The 17,591-nt window shown below is 41.6% G+C and overlaps 1 protein-coding gene across 2 annotated transcripts; it reads right to left on the bottom strand.

Moving 5' to 3' along the window:
* Nucleotides 1–106: 106 nt before the first annotated feature.
* LOC307035416 (interferon-induced, double-stranded RNA-activated protein kinase-like) lies at nt 107–14,422 on the bottom strand. Of its 2 annotated transcripts, XM_079674704.1 has the most exons (15): nt 14,176–14,422; nt 10,975–11,107; nt 10,540–10,673; nt 10,371–10,455; nt 9,148–9,197; nt 8,995–9,070; nt 8,530–8,561; nt 6,962–7,081; nt 6,756–6,881; nt 6,506–6,631; nt 6,216–6,426; nt 5,611–5,748; nt 4,087–4,188; nt 3,898–3,960; nt 107–2,819 (listed from the first exon to the last, which is right to left on the bottom strand). In XM_079674704.1, exons 1-15 carry the CDS (start codon nt 14,268–14,270, stop codon nt 2,682–2,684), a joined length of 1,629 nt encoding a protein of 542 aa, XP_079530830.1. In that variant the 5' UTR covers nt 14,271–14,422; the 3' UTR covers nt 107–2,681. The 2 variants fall into 2 exon arrangements, with proteins under 2 accessions (XP_079530830.1, XP_079530831.1); XM_079674705.1 differs by lacking the exon at nt 3,898–3,960.
* Nucleotides 14,423–17,591: the final 3,169 nt, after the last annotated feature.

The following is a 17,591-nucleotide window of genomic DNA, read 5'->3' as shown; positions in this document are numbered from 1 at the left end:
CATTATAAATGTTATATTTTGCAGACTGCCATTACTGATATTAAGGCAGGAACAGCCCCTTTTAAATGTGTGACACTGTAATTAAAAGGAACAAACGGAAACACAATAAGGTTTATAATTTTATAGTAAGCTTAGAAAAAAAAAAACCTACATTTAAAAAAAACATCCTGAATATTCAAGAACCCAAAAGGCAACAGACATGTGCCAACAAGGTGTGATAACAATTGCATAGAGGGAAGAACAATAAAAGGTATATAAAAAGACAAAGGTAGAATCATCATGTCAAACAGTCAGCAATATTTGACTTAAATGTTAAGGACAAGCACAACTTAAAGATAAAGGCAGTTATATATTAAATTTCTTTCTAAAGAATGCTCTACATCATTCTTTGGTAATTTATCTCTGTTAGATAAGAATGCATATTTTCCATTATCTTCATTTCTATTAATCAAATGTGGATAAAGAATCAAACCATTCAGCTGTCTTTATCATATTGTATTTCTTGTAAGAGAGTTCAGTCAATCATACAGAGAGCATGCTGTCTGCAGAGTGCCAGACCCATAGTATAGTTTGCATTGGATATTAAAACACAGAGGGGCGAAAGGGGTGGGGTGTCATTCTGGAAGTTAGGGAGGCAGTATCAGGACTTTCTCAGTTCAACAGAAGTTGAAGTTCATACTGTTGTTAACACATCTTATAGTAATGTAAGCAAGCACACATAGAAATAAAACATGTTTTAGTTACAACCCTAAGAAAACAGTAGGGTCACCAACGCTTTAAACAGCTGTGTGGCAACAGCCCATCGTAGGATGGGGGTGACTGAGGCCATTTTGAAGCTGGTGTGGACTATACCAGGAGCCAGACAAGCGTTAATGATGACCACCATGTGGGGACAGAGGGTGGGTAGGCAGTCCTTGACCAGGGCTGTGGGCATGGGGTCCAGGGAGCAGGTGGAGGTCTTGGCCGAGCTGACTAGTTTGGCCACTTGGAGAGTATTCACAGGGGAGAAGGAGGAGAGGTTGCAATGGGAGAGGCGTGGCACGGCGCCAGGTGGCTGAGGTGCAGGTAGGGGGAGGGCCAGGTGCCAGGAGCTGCCGATGGATGGCCTTGACTTTCGCCAGGAAGAAGTCAAGGAATTTGGAGCACAGATCGGGAGCCCCTGAGGGCTGGGGGGCGTCAGGGGGGCGGAGTAGGCGGTTGATGGTGGAGAAAAGTGTTCTGGGGTTGCTTTGCTGGGCACCGATGAGACGGGAGTGGTAATGAGTCTTGGCGTGGGAGAGAGCTTCCTTATAAGTTTTGACATGGTCACGAAAAGCCAGGAGGTGGACCGTGAGGCCAGTTTTTGTTGGAGAGCCTCTCCAACTGACGACCAGAGGCCTTCAAGCGGCGGAGTTCGGTGGTGGGGCAGGACAGGTGAAGGAAACAGTCCGGGTTTTAATTGGGGCAAGAGAATTGAGACTGAGGGATAGGGCAGTGTTGTAGTGGGCTACCAGGCCGTCCACGGTGGAGTCGGAGGGAGCCGAGGCCATGTGGGTAGCTATCAGGTCGGATAGGGCCGGTGCACTCACAGTCTTGATGTTCCTCAACATAATGGTGCGTTTAGGATGCTGCCTGGGCAGGGAGGCCGGAACAGTGAAGAGGATGGCGTGGTGGTCAGATACAGCCAGGTCGAGGCGCTGTAGGTCGGGGGGCGGCGAGCCGGTAGAGAACACCAGGTCCAGTGTGTGGCCTTTGGTGTGGGTGGGACCCTGGACATGTTGCTTGATGCTGAAGCAGTCCAGAAGTAAAAGGAATTAAGCAGCATATGTGCAGTTACTGGAGTCCACGTGAATGTTAAAATCGCCGAGCAGGAGAGTTGATGGAGACATGGAGCAGAGAGAGGTGAGTAAATCAGACAAGAAGGTAGTGGAAGCTTTAGGTGGGCGGTAAATGAGGGCAACCTGGAGCGGAGCAGACCAAGCCAGTTTGAAGACAACACACTCAAATGAGGTGGTAGTAGGTACTGGGAGTTCTTTAACAAGGATGCCAGCTCGGTGGATAACAGCCAATCCACCGCCACGACCCAGGGAGCGGGGCTTCTGGATGTACAGATAGCCTGGGGGTGTGGCTTGATTGAGTGTAACAAAGTCCTACTGATTTTGCCATGTCTCTGTGAAGCATAGAATGTCAATGCTTCCGTCAATGATAATGTCGTTGATGAGTAGTGCTTTATTGTTGAGGGAGCGGGTATTCAGCAGCATACATGTCACATGGTTGTTCATAGATGCTGGGGGGAGAAACCAGCACACTGTCAGCACAGGCCTGTGACCTCAGGTAGATAGATCGACCGAGAGATTAGGTCGGATGACGTCGTTTGTTGTGATGACATCGCCGTGCGACAGACCATGGATGTATAATAAGAACTGGATACAGCGTCGGAGGCGGGGTCTCGTTCTTTCCTATGAGAGCTGCTCATTGGCGCATGAAGGCAAAATGGTCCAACTTTTGAGAGAGCGAAACGTCACAGATTACCCGTCATGCCTGGCTGTCAGAGCAGAAGTACCCGTATGTGCGCTCACAGAGCATGCCAATGGGGAAAAGTATTTGTGGGCCGGGTGACGTCACGGACTGATACGGTAATTGCAGTACCGCCGTTTGGACACAACGTATTTTAGGCACAGAATACTTCCTGGGGGCTTGGATCAGACACTCCTGTTTCCGCGACATTCGATTGCTTCAATGTCGAGGCTATCACAGATCTTTTTCAAGTTGGCATGGATCTCACTTGCTCTGGGTCGCAGTTCTGGATTCTCACACAGCATTGGCTTTATTATGAGGTACTAAAAAGAAAACAAAAAGAACAGGTACTTGGATCTGTGTTGCATCAAGCAGAGGTGGAAGAAGTACTCAGATGTTTTACTTAATTTAAATTAGCCCTACTACAGTGTTAACATACTCGGTACTGCATTCAAAATTAAACTCAAGTAAAAGTACAAAAGTATTGGTATAACAATATACTTTCAGTACAAGAATAAAAAATCCTTATGCAGAATGACTCATTTCAGAATAATATCTATTTAATGATTGTATAATAACTATTAATGAATTAATGTGTTCATCATTTTTGATGTTATCCTTGATAAAGATAACGTTTATTTGAGTTACTTCATATGCAGCTGGGTCACTTGACCTGTAGCCTAGTGATAAATTAAAGCAGCAAAAGTCGTAAATTAAAAGTAGGAGTAAAAGTACAATATTTGCATCTAAATTGTAGTGGAGTAGAAGTAAACATTTGCATAAAATAGAAATACTTAAGTAAAATACAAGCTCCTCCAAATTTACTTTTGTAGAGTACTTGAGTAATTGCACTTGGTTATGTTCCAACACTGGCATTAAGAAATGTTATGACACTGCAGTATTACTGCACTCAGCTGTATTTCATACATATTGAAATCACCGGGAAAATAAACAGTTTAAATGCAGATTGCAAATATCATTTTTTGTGCAATAAACAAATTGTATATTTTTGCACCGTATGCCAATCATGGCAACATGGCCTAAATTGGTGGGAAATAGTCAAAACTACAAACAACTACAAAGTCAGGGCTCTAGATTGAAAGGCTAATTAACTAGATTGGTTATAATGTATTATAGTTATTTTTTTGTTTCCTTAAGGGTGTGAGTGTTACATTTTTTGTAAACTTTAAGATAGATTTATTATAAGAGACAAGGTTGAACTTCCAACATAAAATAGAAAATCTCACAGCCTTGCTAATGTCCTATGCATCAACACAGCTAAAATGATTGAAAAGTTTAAAAGCGTAACATGTCCTTAGTTACACAAGAGGGTTAAGAGCATGTTAACATACTAAACAACTAAATTGCATGAACATTGACAAAATGTACAAAATAACAGACCTCTAGGTGGACATTTTGTTGAAACTCTTTGGGAAATTTCTGCTCTCTGAGGTTGGTCCAACCCTGTGCAGTGAAAGGACGTGTTACAGTAATGAGAGCTGAAAGATCTGCTCCATCATGCTCTGATGAACTGACATAGATTCAAGACTTACAGTTAGCAACATTTGGAATCGTAGCTAGAAAACTCACCTTGGCCCTTTCATAACGGGTGGACATTTTCCAGAGGAGTTCAAAGTATATCAACCCCAAAGGAAAGATATCAACTTTTCGGCCAAAAGGCTTTTTCCTTTTCTGTTTTGATACAATACAAACACAATATTGAGGCAAGATGCAGCTGTACAGTATATATCTTAAAGGTGGGGTAGATAAGTTTGAGAAACCGGCTCGAGATACACTTTGTTATATTCCAAGGAATGCTCTTAACATCCCGATAGTAAGGAATATCTTAAGTGCTTTGACAAAAAAAAAAAAAATCCATTAAAATATGTCATCTCTGGAAGCCGTGGTGCTGTAAAAAGCACGACCAATCATCTGAGCCGGCCCGGCTAAAATAACTGGATGGCCTACCTGCCTTTCAGCCTTCCTTCTGTGCACAAACTTATCTCGTGCCCTCATTGATCATGTGCGTGTTTGTAGAGGGGCTCTGTAAGGAACTGGCAGATTTTTTCCGGTTGTGTATTTTCAAATTCTAGCGCACTCAAGCTGGTTTCTCCAAAATTACCTACCCCACCTTTAAGTTTACATTTAAAATGTGCGAGAAATTAGTGATAGAGGTTTTTTATTTATTTTTTAAATTGTCAAGCAACCACATCATCAAATTTGCACGGTTGTATCAACCTAGTCCAGGGGTCGGCAACCCGCGGCTCTCGAGCCCTCTGCTCTGGCTCACTTGAGCTTAGACACAAATAAGAAGGAAATAAAATACAAGTATTTGTAGGACTATTTATATTTTGTTGCACGGTTGAAAATGTTTCGTATCTTGTATTTTGAGGTGATACTGTGACACATAAATAAAAAACAAAACTGTTTTAATTAGGTCAACTAAAAGATGCGTCATGACCTGCTAGGGTCCCGCGCCAGCGCCTTTTCTTGCAGGCGAATAACCTGACCCCCGGCTCGATGAGCGAACTATGGATAAATCAAAGAGAATACAAGTATCGGAGGAACACAGGATTTAATTCTGCGTGGACAGAGTTATCTGCTTTCACAGCAAGCGATGCTGGTTTACCGGTATGTTTGATGTGTAGAGAGAAGTTGTCAAAGGTGCTGCAGCCTTTACGTATTGGAGGGAAAACACGGAAGAGGAAGACAGCTGACGATCTTCAGTCATAATTTAATCAGTTAACTATTTTTAGGGTGAAGCTATATGTTTTATTTATTTCAAAGTGGGCCCATTTTAATTATATATTTTTTCCTTCAAATGTGCAGAGGACTCCCCAAGTGCTGTGTTTCATTTATTTTAAAGTAGGCCTGTGTATATTTTTGTATTCTTGGAAAAAGGCGCAAAATGGCTCTTTTGGTCAAAAAGGTTGCAGACCCCTGACCTAGTCAGACTACAGACATCACCACTTGCCATTTAATGGCCAGCACTGGAATTTAATCTTGAACATTTTGAGTTTCTCTTCAATTTTCCTACAAAACTGGCTATAACCAACATTTGGTAAAATCTTCCCAGCTCTCCCTTTGACATGTTGTCAGTACAGAACATCTCACCTGCTCAGGAGCCATGTATGAAGGGGTTCCTTTGTACATCGATCTCCCCCTCAGGTTCTCAGGATCGTTGTCAAGTGTGACCATACCAAAGTCTACGATCTTCACTTTTCCATCTTGCCCAATCATGATGTTTTCAGGCTAAACACGGGAAATAAACAAACAAACGTGTATGTTGTGTCTCAATATGCGTACTTTTGGATTTACACTTGCTTTTTTGAATACATGACTGGGTTAAAACTGAGAAGTATGGAAACATGCAGTGCACTACAAGAACCAGGATGGGGCAACCTCAACAACACAGCATAATACAAATAAAAGTTATACATGTGGGCTTATTACACTATCTTATACAGTATATGCACCTCTACACTTCTCAAAGCAGCCACCAGTGATATTATTGGGTTGTACAGCAGACTGACTGCAAAAACGACAACATTGCTAGACAGCGAGAATTGACACTTTCTCTGAAGGCACAGCAGCCGTTTGCAGTTTTCACATTATACGACACATAGCAGTTTACTAAAGTAAGTGTCTTAATTGAGAACAAGCTGTTTTCATGATCGACGTGGTGTAATACACTTTTTTTCCTCTCCACTTTCTCATACCTTCAGGTCCCTGTGGATGAGCTTCTTAGAGTGAATGTACTCGACTCCTTCGACTGTTTGCTGAAACTTAGTAAGAGCCTCTTCTCTTCTCTCGGGGTCCAGCAGAGATTTCTTGTCATTGTTCTCGTCTATCCACACTCTGAGTGATTTTACACACAACTCAGTCACAATATATAGGTAGTGGTTCCTGATCGGTGAATTGATAGAACTCCTGGAGGAGAAAGAAAAGACAAATGAAGAAGTGCATACCTCAAGTACGTATCTTTATTGGATATCGGATTGTCACTTACTGTGTAGAGCTACCACTCTCATCTGGACTGTATCCTGAATCCTCAAACCAACTGAAGAGGTATTGCACAATGTTAGGGTGATCGAGGTCTGACAATGTCTTCACCTCTTGCAGAGCTTCTTCATTCCTAAGGAGAAGAAAATAGCTCAGCTGAAACTTTACTTTTTTTTGCACATCATCTTTAAAATGTTATATTGCAATAGGAAAATTCTAATAAAAAAACATGGAACGTAATTTAATGTTTGACTTACTCTCCACTTCCACATTGTACAATCTTTATTGCACGATACTGCTCAGACGTTTTTTCCCTTGCCTTAAAAACTTGACCATAGGATCCACTGCCGATCTTCTCTATGCAGTCAAAGTCTGATGTAAACCTATTGAAAGAAAGTAAAGTATTTAATATTGTATAAAACAGCCAAACAAAACTATACCTTAATGTTAGAATTTTCCATACCTTGAGCTTTCTGATTTGGAGGATGTCTTATCATCGAGACAGTTTCCTGTGTCCACTTCCTGATTCTCTGATTTACAGCTTAGATCAGTGGTTCCCAACCTGGGGGGCGCGCCCGCCAGCCTTGAGAAGTTGTAAACAAACATTATTTGCTCGTAAAATTGACACATTTTTAACACAACCGGCAGTTAAAAGAAAAGTGGACGAGCCCACGACAAGTTTTTCAGCTATAATGCCCAAATCAACAAAGTATGATGAGGCCTGTCCCTCCCTCCCTTTTTTCGGCTGCGTAGTTTCAAATTCTAGCTCACTCGAGGTGGTTTCTCCATTCTTACCTACCCAGGGGTAGACATTAAGGGTTCCTCCGGGCCGGTGGAATTGTATTATCACTGGCCCCACCATTGTAACCAATGGCCCGGAGCATTCGTCCAAAAACAAAATCGACTAATGAAGACAATTAACACGTTTGTTGCAATAGTAATTTATCCACCAACTACATTAATACAACATTTGAATCATCAGTTCTTCCTCATTTTCCTCAATTGTTCATATTTGGTTTATTAAAATAATGATATTGTGGTCATTGTTAAAACATTTCTGCTATTATTATTATGAGTATTATTATTAGTATAATGCACTTTCTGCCTTCCTGTCATTAGGAGTTAGAAATGTAATGGCTATGTAATAGATTTGATTAGAACCTTCATTATCCTAAACTGCTGGGACATTTCCCTATAGCCAATACCTTTATATTTTCTACTCTTCACTTACTTGTCAGCATAGGTCAGCATTGATGTACAGAGCCGACAGAAGACCTTGTTTATATTGGCACCATATTGAGAGGTGCAGTTAGTGACGCGTCATAAAACCAGGAAGTAAGCTGCTGGTTCCCTCGACAAAAAGCAACGGGATTTCTCAACAGGGTTTTGGAAAATAGCTGGAAATGAGGTCTGTGGAAAACGAACCTGTTTGATAAATGCACGTTTTGTTCCCGCTCACGGGAGCCTGCTTGCGCTGCGCTCCGCAGCAAACAGCTGTTTGCTTTTCACCCAACAACGACAAGCAACTCACGGAACGCTATGTTGTAGGGTTAATAAACGAAACAATTTCACAAAATTGCTAGTCAAAATACCAATACCACAGGAAACATTTTTTTTTTAAATAATATTTTTAGTGGCCCGAGCGGGCAAGTGGAAAGTACGTTATGCTGGCCCGGGGGGGGGTCTAAATAGTGCTTCCGGGCCAGCGGGCCATTTATAATGTTGAGCCCTGCCTACCCTACCTTTAAGTACCTCAATACAAGTACAGTACAGGGGTCTCGGAAATATTTCCAATTACACAAGGGGGGCCTGACTGAAAAAGGTTGGGAACCACCGTCTTAGATCATAAAAAAGCAAAATCAGTATTCTTTCAAATGATTTAAATCTCAAAAAGGCTCACTATACCCCAGTGCTGCTTTGCCAGTCATCTTGGAAACCTTTTGCGATTCTAACAAGATATCAATTAAATGAAGAGCACCAATATTATAATTTTGTTAAACCATATGTACTGCAGCCTTCAAGGTGATTTACCGTGTTTTGGGCTTCACAACAGGATCCTGTTCCTTTAAAAAAAAAAAAAGAAGGAAATATAGATGTTGATACCAGTCAAATTAAAGCAGCATTTACATAGACGTATCAAATTGTTTAACATCTTGCTTGGTAAATAGAAAGTTAACTTACTGATAGAAATGACCCAAGACGTACATTTTGTGCTCCATGTTTGGGGATTATTTCCACCAATAATGGGCCAGGACCACATGATAATACATCCTCGAATAAAAAGGAGTGTCTACAACATCTAGTTAAATTGGCAGCTCTTTCTAGTTACAGAAAAAGGGTGTTCTTACAGTTTACCAGTATTTACCATGTCTTTGTACATATATCAACCCTTTTGGAGACTTGACACAACTCAGGATCTCTGGAGATAAACTGAGAACTATATTATTGATTTTCCCTTCCAGAACCCTAGAGATTAAGGATGAAAAGATGACTGACCTCATCCTCTGTAGGACTTGATGAATTGATGAAGTCAGTCATTGGCATGCTTTTTGATTTTGCATCACAGGTGTCCCTTGGAGAATACAAACGGAGACATTAGTAACGTATCGTGTTTTGATTCATTAATGATATCATTAGTCAGTGACTTGCTTTGCAGTTGGTGGTCTGGCTTCAGCAACGTCATCATTCCCGGAGGAGGTCTAAAAAGCAAAATAGAAAATATTTCTTATCGTCTGTCACCATGTCAACCAAGCACTAATTAGTTTGGTCCCCAAACAAGATTTTTGTAAAGGCAATTAATCATATAATCTCGTTAGTTATAATTTGTCTCAATAAAGTTATCATGCTTTTTGCTGTGACCCTGAGGTTTCTTCCCTTGTGTAACACGTCTGTTGTTCCTGTACGTTAGCATTTGACAGGCAGTAGGGAGCTACTGTGACCATTGTCCGGTTTCTTCAAATGTAATGTGTATTTAGTTTCCTGATTGCCTTATATATGACCTGTGTGTCTTTGTACTCAAGATCAGATGCCAGTAGCACACGCTGGGACAGGGATCTGTCCTTTTAGCAAAAATTCATAGATTCCGTTAAATGCTTTTAGACTTTATCAAAAAACACAACTTCATTTTTGCTTCTATATTGGGTAATTTCTCAGCAGAAGGTGATTATGTTGTGGAATTTCCACATTACACAGAATGTGAAATGAGCTTTTCAGGCCATGATCGCTGCATGAATAAAAATGTATAAAGGGGATATTTATGCGCAATCGTGGGAGTTGTGTCTGGAGCCCAAATGGGTAGCACATTTTGAGTTGACTGTGATTTTTTTTTAAGGGGAAGCCCATGTAAGAATTGCATGCGTAGATTATTTTTTGTGCGTAAACGCTTGAGTTTCGTTCGACTTGAATCCTAGGTCGCGTTCACACCAGTCTTGTTTTATACAGTTGAATCGAATTAAAAATTAACCCCTTGGTGCGTTCGTTTGGGTTGGTGTGAACGCAGTCCGAGACCTCTGATGAGAACCAAACATCCGGGCTCTAGTGAACTTTGGAGCGGTTCATCGCTGGTGTGAAGGCAGTCCACACCAAAACATGAAACAGATTCTTTAAAAAAATGAAACAATGTAACAAACTCGTGCAGACTATTAGGTGTGAATGCGACCCTACAGTTTCATAAGTGAGGCCCAAGGTCAGCTACAATTTAAACCTTTTTTTTTTACATTTTATAAGTAGACTCCAGTACAGTTTCATTTTGTAAGAGCAACCTAGATCCTTTGAATATCATTATCCAATTTATATTATTAAGGACCTAGACTTTTGCATTTTAAAGTGCTTTAATTGGTTGAGGAGACTTAGTGTGCATGTGTGTCACTTACCTCTGCTGCTTCCTCCTTAGCATCCTTAGTTGATTTCCCAAGAACAGCTGGACACTCCTTATCACCAGCCACAAGGCTAGAGCATCTATTGTTACACAAACAGGATTTTATGCATTTTAAGATTTCGACCTAACCACAAATTATGTTTGGGTGCGGTGTGGAGACTTACTGGGGAGAACCATGTGGATCTTGTCTGGTTGATTGCCCAGCTTTTATATTCACCCTGTCCTTCGGAACATTTTCATTTCGCACGCCTAAAACTTTAGTGGCCGTTTTCTGAGGAACTTTTGCAGCTCTTTCCGTCTGAAAGTCAGGAAAAAAAACAATAATAATTCCCAAAAGCTACATTTGGAAAAACGTATCAACAAAACAGGCACATCCGGACAATAAATGCGAGATGCTGGACATAAGAACAAAGATAAATAACGCACACATGAAAATACTGCCATTAACATACATCAATAATAACTACTATCTCATGTATAGTGTCAAGCTCTTCGTCAGAAAAAAATGTAAGGTTTGAAAGTAACTAATTAAATATATGTTCATGCGAAAATTATCTTATGCGCAGACCATTTAAAAAAAAAAAAAAAAAGCATCCTACCACTGGTTTGGGATTCTCCTTCTCTCTTAAACCTTCCAGGGCATTTTTAGCTGCATTCTGCTTGGCTTCCTTTGCGTTATTTCCCCCACCAATGGGATAGTTTTGACCATTGACCACAGCCCTCGTGAAGAATCTAATGAAGAGTGGTAAAACATATAGTTATAGTCAAGATGCCTTGTGACAGTGACAGGTTGATAGATAGATAGATTCAGATCTTAACATATGAAATTACAAATATACTACAAAGTAGTCGTGATCCTTTCATTATTTGTATCAACATAGCCTTTAAGTGCATCTTTTTGGCTTCTCTGAAGAAACCCAAGGGTGCAGTTTATTTTCATTGTAAGGCAAGGCAATTTATATAATAGCACCTTTCAACACAAGTCAATTCAAAGTGCTTTACAAAAATGAAAGACATTAGGAAAATGGCATTTAAAAACAGTCATTAAAAAGCTAATTGTAGTATGACAATAATCTGTTTTAAAACGAAATAAATGTTTAATGCAATGTTGTTGTATTACAAGTTGTTCCATTCGTCATGTCTAACTGAAATATGGAGAGATTGGATAACATCTGCATATCGACCCAAGGTAGGTCTAATGTAAGTGAATGCTTTGACATGATGGCTGCCTCGGTGTTGTGGTATTGGGTGTATAAGGTTGTGGTGCACTCGGTTTTGCACCACCAGACGCTAAAGCAAATTCCATGTACAGTGGGGCAAAAAAGTATTTAGTCAGCCACCAATTGAGCAAGTTCTCCCACTTAAAAAGATGAGGCCTGTAATTTTCATCCTAGGTATACCTCAACTATGAGAGACAGAATGAGAAAAAAAGAGATTCCAGAAAATCACATTGTCTGATTTTTAATGAATGAATTGGTAAATTCCTCGGTAAAATAAGTATTTGGTCACCGACAAACAAACAAGATTTCTGGCTCTCACAGACCTGTAACTTCTTCTTTAAGAGCCTCCTCTGTCCTCCACTTGTTAACTGTATTAATGGCACCTGTTTGAACTCGTTATCAGTATAAAAGACATCTGTCCACAACCTCAAACAGTCACACTCCAAACTCCACTATGGCCAAGACCAAAGAGCTGTCAAAGGACACCAGAAACAAAATTGTAGACCTGCACCAGGCTGGGAAGACTGAATCTGCAATAGGTAAGCAGCTTGGTGTGAAGAAATCAACTGTGGGAGCAATTATTAGAAAATGGAAGACATACAAGACCACTGATAATCTCCCTCGATCTGGGGCTCCACGCAAGATCTCACCCCGTGGGGTCAAAATGATCACAAGAACGGTGAGCAAAAATCCCAGAACCACACGGGGGGACCTAGTCAATGACCTGCAGAGAGCTGGGGCCAAAGTAACAAAGGCTACCATTAGTAACACACTACGCCGCCAGGGACTCAAATCCTGCAGTGCCAGACGTGTCCCCCTGCTTAAGCCAGTACATGTCCAGGCCCGTCTGAAGTTTGCTAGAGAGCATTTAGATGATCCAGAAGAGGATTGGGAGAATGTCATATGGTCAGATGAAACCAAAATAGAACTTTTTGGTAAAAACTCAACTAGACGTGTTTGGAGGAGAAAGAATGCTGAGTTGCATCCAAAGAACACCATACCTACTGTGAAACATGGGGGTGGAAACATCATGCTTTGGGGCTGTTTTTCTGCAAAGGGATCAGGACGACTGATCCGTGTAAAGGAAAGAATGAATGGGGCCATGTATCGTGAGATTTTGAGTGACAACCTCCTTCCATCAGCAAGGGCATTGAAGATGAAACGTGGCTGGGTATTTCAGCATGACAATGATCCCAAACACACCGCCCGGGCAACGAAGGAGTGGCTTCGTAAGAAGAATTTCAAGGTCCTGGAGTGGCCTAGCCAGTCTCCAGATCTCAACCCCATAGAAAATCTTTGGAGGGAGTTGAAAGTCTGTGTTGCCCAGCGACAGCCCCAAAACATCACTGCTCTAGAGGAGATCTGCATGGAGGAATGGGCCAAAAATACCAGCAACAGTGTGAAAACCTTGTGAAGACTTACAGAAAACGTTTGACCTCTATCATTGCCAACAAAGGGTATATAACAAAGTATTGAGATTAACTTTTGTTATTGACCAAATACTTATTTTCCACCATAATTTGCAAATAAATTATTTAAAAATCAGACATGTGATTTTCTGGATTTTTTTTTCTCTCATTTTGTCTCTCATAGTTGAGGTATACCTAGGATGAAAATTACAGGCCTCTTTCATCTTTTTAAGTGGGAGAACTTGCACAATTAGTGGCTGACTAAATACTTTTTTGCCCCACTGTATGTGTAAACGTACCTGGCAATACACTTGATTCTGATTTGAACACTTCTCATTGTTACAACTCTACTGCTTTTCATATAGTGTAATATTTGTCAGACCAGTCATCCCCTTTATTTCCTATGAACGCTGTGGCATACTTTAGTTCAGATATATTCTTTAGTCCTAGCTTGTACATCTCTTTATTCATCACATGTATTTATCATAGTCTGGATATCATTTGAGTCTTTAGTGTCACTGGCTAAAAAAAAAGTACACAGTAAAAGTAGTTCATAGTATTCGTGCAACAAGTTTATGAAGCAATAAGTCCTAACATTATTCTCATAAATTACCCTGTTCCTCAATCGCAAATAATAGAAATGAACCACATGCCATCCTTTACTTTGAAATCCAGCTTCCCAAGGTTGTTTTATTGCATTACCGTAAACCTGTAACTAATATCGTACTCGAAATCCAGTGGCGGCTGGTTTGACCAGGCAAAAGTGAAAGACGGCTGGCTTGACCGCAGTCGCTCAGGGTAGACGCCCTCTCAGCCGCCCTGGTCTGGCGGAAACACTGATATGTATGTATATTTATATAGTCTTACAACCGGCCCTTTGAGTGCAACCTTAATGCTGATGTGGCCAGCGATTAAATTGAGTTTGACTCCCCTGCTCTAGGATTAAAACCTCTTACACCTCACAGTACATACAGCATGATGTCCGTAAAATCGAGAGTAAACACTTTACATGTAAACACCTTTATATATATACAGTCTATGGTAAACACGTTGAAGTTGCAAGACCATGTTGGGTAAATTCTACACTTTCCATAACAGAAGCTTCCAGTAGTTTCGAGAACTTCCGAAGAAGCTAGCAAGCATAACAGTTTTAGCTAGTTTAGCAAGTCACCTTTTATTGGGCTCAAGTGGTTCCTCAGAGCACTTCGCGTCTTCATATTTTAACTTCCAGCGTGCTTTCCGTGCTTGTTTCTTCTTTTTTCCCATTTTTAAACCATTGGTGCACAATACAATCACCGATGCAGAACTTCTGTCAGACGACCACCACTGACTGCTAGCTTCGTCCTCACCTGATCCTCACCTCAACATTTAAACCTCCGCCCTTTTTCCCCGAACCACGCCATTGGCCCATTGGCCGCATCCAGCGCAGAGGCGAAGTCCCTCCTCTTCCGGTGGGACTCAATGGACCTTCATTCGCAAAAGTTATGCATTGAAGTCAATGGAGAGAGAAAGATTATCTTTCGATCCCGTTTGAATTGTGCCACGAATTACACATATGATGTTTATCAATTTAAAAGATAATTTTACAAGTCAAAAAAATAAAAATGTGTCGTAAAACTGTGAAGTAACACTTTTTTTTGTGTGAACCGCTCAATGACCTACATCTCCCGTCTCGCACCACACACCAAGACGGCCGTCACGTTGGCACATTTCACTTCTTTCTTTCAGAATAAAAAAATAAGGTCCCATGAGTCCCACCGGAAGGGGAGGGACTTCGCCTCTCTATTTCCGAAAGAGTTTGCAAAAATACCAAATCAAAGTAATCAAACTGTTACACTGGGAAAAGTGTAAGAATGTTTGGCTGGCCACTTTAGGTTTCAAAGATATTTAATATATAATATTCGTGACATATATGTATTGTGTTAAACCTTAAGCTGCCTAATAACTTGCTATGTCCTTATTATTTTTCTATTTCCATGTTTTAATTTTGCCTTTGTATTTCAAAAGTCATCTTCTTTGATTCTATCTACGACATATAATGAATAATTGAAAAGACTACTACAGTACAGTGTGTGTGCTTGTAGATTTCATTGTAGATGCATGACCATACAACTTTTATTTTATTTTGAAACGTTACATAGTACAAAACATGTGCCTATCTCCGGCATTTAATAAAATGTAAACAGTAGACAGGGAAAATTACCAGCATATTTAGAACAGTTGGAAAAATGTGAATATGTGTATACAGGGTATATGCAGGAATCCTGAAGTCAAATTTAATACCTTTTAAGACCTTTTTTAAGACCCTTTCCATAAAATGTAAGACCTCATCGCAACTTTGAGTTCTAACTGGTTACATTGGCAAAACACTTTACCTCACATTTACTATATTGATTGTAAGATAGCAAAACTAAACAGAGTGCCGACAGACTACTGAAGCCTCCTCTCCACATGAACTTCAACCTCTCTGTGAAGGTCAGGTTTAATGCAGTATGCTGCTTTTTTGCTTCTGTAGACTCTGTGCTCTTTCATTCCAGTAAAACTCCTCAGAAACCATTAGAAACCAGTATTTGACCAATAAACAAAACAATTGACAAAACTTTGAACTATGTTAAACTTTGGTGAGCTTCAGCGGGGTAATGCCATATAGGAGCTCCCTCTCAAATACCCAGGGGTTAAATTGGGCTGGGGCTGTCCGGGGCTAAGCCCTGGCACATAGGACGATGCTCTGACGTCGTCACCCTCACACATTTGTCATATGTTTACAAAAAAGGATATATATGTTATGACTTTTCCCGTTCTTAATATAGACTATATTTAGGGTCGATATATGTTGACTTTACTTTAAAATAGCAGATCTCTGTGACCGGATATAGTTTGGCTTAGACCCCGGCCCCACGAGGATACATACGGTAAAACCAGCGCCGTATAGACTGAATCCTATCTATAGTTCTATCTATACGGCGCTGGGTAAAACGCATACGCAAGCGTAAAAAAGGCTTCCGTTCACACGCATTCGATTCATTAACGTGTCCGTTCACACTAGACTGGAAATGCTGGAAACGAGGCCTGTAAGTGGCGCTGCTGCCGCCCGAAATACACCAAAAGCAGTGAAGAAGACCCTGGAGCATGGTTGCCATGGTTGCCCTTCTGTTTATTCTCCGCGGTGGACGGCGTGTTCTCCTGCTGTATATCTCTCCGGTAGTCCACAGCAGATGAAAAACACCCGCCTCTTCCAAGGAACGAGGGGACCGTGCGGCAGAGTTTCCGTAAAAAAAATGTTCCGCCGGTCAACATGTCCGTTAAAGTTTAAATCTTCCGTACAAAATTAGAAAAGTGCCGGTCAGAGTTCTTCTTTGTTATTTATTGAGCTTTCAAACAAATTGATAACGACTCTGTTCTCTGTATAATAATATAATAATATTTAATAAACGGTGCCGGCCTCTCTTTTCCTCCCCCTCTTCTGACAGCCCAGCAGCAGCAGGAGACGCGGGGAGGGAGGCGGGCTATTTCATCGTTATCAGAAAATGATCATATAGGGCTTACACACGGAGCCGTTGGACCCCCAGAGCGTTGCGTATGCCGGTCTACCCACCTTGGGACCCGTTACCGTAGTCGTTTAGTTCCCCCCCCCCCCACAGAGCGGAGCAAGGCAACTTAAAACTTTTTAAGACCCCGCGGACACCCTGGTATACTTTTTAAAAATAATGATATTGTAGCGATCTGCATTTATTGTTCAAGTGTTCTGTTAACTGTTTGTGTCAGGCTTCTGTGAGGAGAGCAGGTAGGGGCGGGGTTGGGGAGCAGAGGGTTTGGTGGGTGTGTGTCTGTGTGGGCGCGTGCAGGGGGGTGAGAGGTTGGCGCGAGAGGAGAGAGAGTGAGAAAGGACGGATGAGAGCCGTTGGTTGTTAATAAACCTGTTTAACTCGAGAACGCTTCACTCGTCATTCCGACACGTCCGGGTGGACGTTACATTGGTGTCAGAAGTAAAAAAAAACAACAAAAAAAACAGAGTTTTATCCGCTAATCGCCGGTAGCCGCAGCTAGCACTGACTCGGCTAACGTTAGCTCTGCTTCATCGGGTAAATAATGGAAGCACAGATGAACCGGACCGGAGCTCGTCCGAAAGTCAAGGAGGAGATGGATGGCTTATGGCGTGACTCAGAAGACAATTTATGGCGTGAATTAAATGCTGCTGCCGGTTTCGACTCGGCAGGCGGGAAGCGGCACGTCGGCGCAGGGACCTCCCCCGGGAGTGGCGCGGCGCCGGTTGTAAACAATGATGGCGGCGCCCGGCTCCAAGTTAAAACACCGAAATACAACGGTAAAGCCGACTGGGAAGCCTTCCATGCCCAATTTGAACTGTTATCACGGGCTGTGGGCTGGTCTGAGGACAATAAGGCGCTCCAGCTGGCCCTGTGTATTACAGATGAAGCTTTATCCTGTTTGCTACTGCTCAGCCCGGCTGAAAGAACTGACTATGGGGCCTTGGTTGGGGCTCTGAAGCGGCGGTTTGGACAATGCAGCCAGCCTGGGGTGCTGCGTTCGGAGCTGTCAAGCAGACAGAGACAGCCGGGTGAGCCGCTC

Source organism: Notothenia rossii, assembly GCF_949606895.1.
Source record: "Notothenia rossii genome assembly, chromosome: 1".
Classification (NCBI taxonomy): Eukaryota; Metazoa; Chordata; class Actinopteri; order Perciformes; family Nototheniidae; genus Notothenia; species Notothenia rossii.
The sequence above is the reverse complement of the archived record's forward strand: the minus strand, read 5'-3'. Positions and strand labels throughout refer to the sequence as shown.

Excerpts from the sequence above, each read along its gene's own strand:
- LOC307035416 (XM_079674704.1), bottom strand. The coding sequence starts at position 14,270 with ATGGGAAAAAAGAAGAAACAAGCACGGAAAGCACGCTGGAAGTTAAAA. Across the intron at positions 6,427-6,505 it reads GAGAGTGGTAGCTCTACACA|GAGTTCTATCAATTCACCGA; the intron begins GTAAGTGACAAT and ends TTTCTCCTCCAG. Across the intron at positions 5,749-6,215 it reads TCATCCACAGGGACCTGAAG|CCTGAAAACATCATGATTGG; the intron begins GTATGAGAAAGT and ends TCCCGTGTTTAG.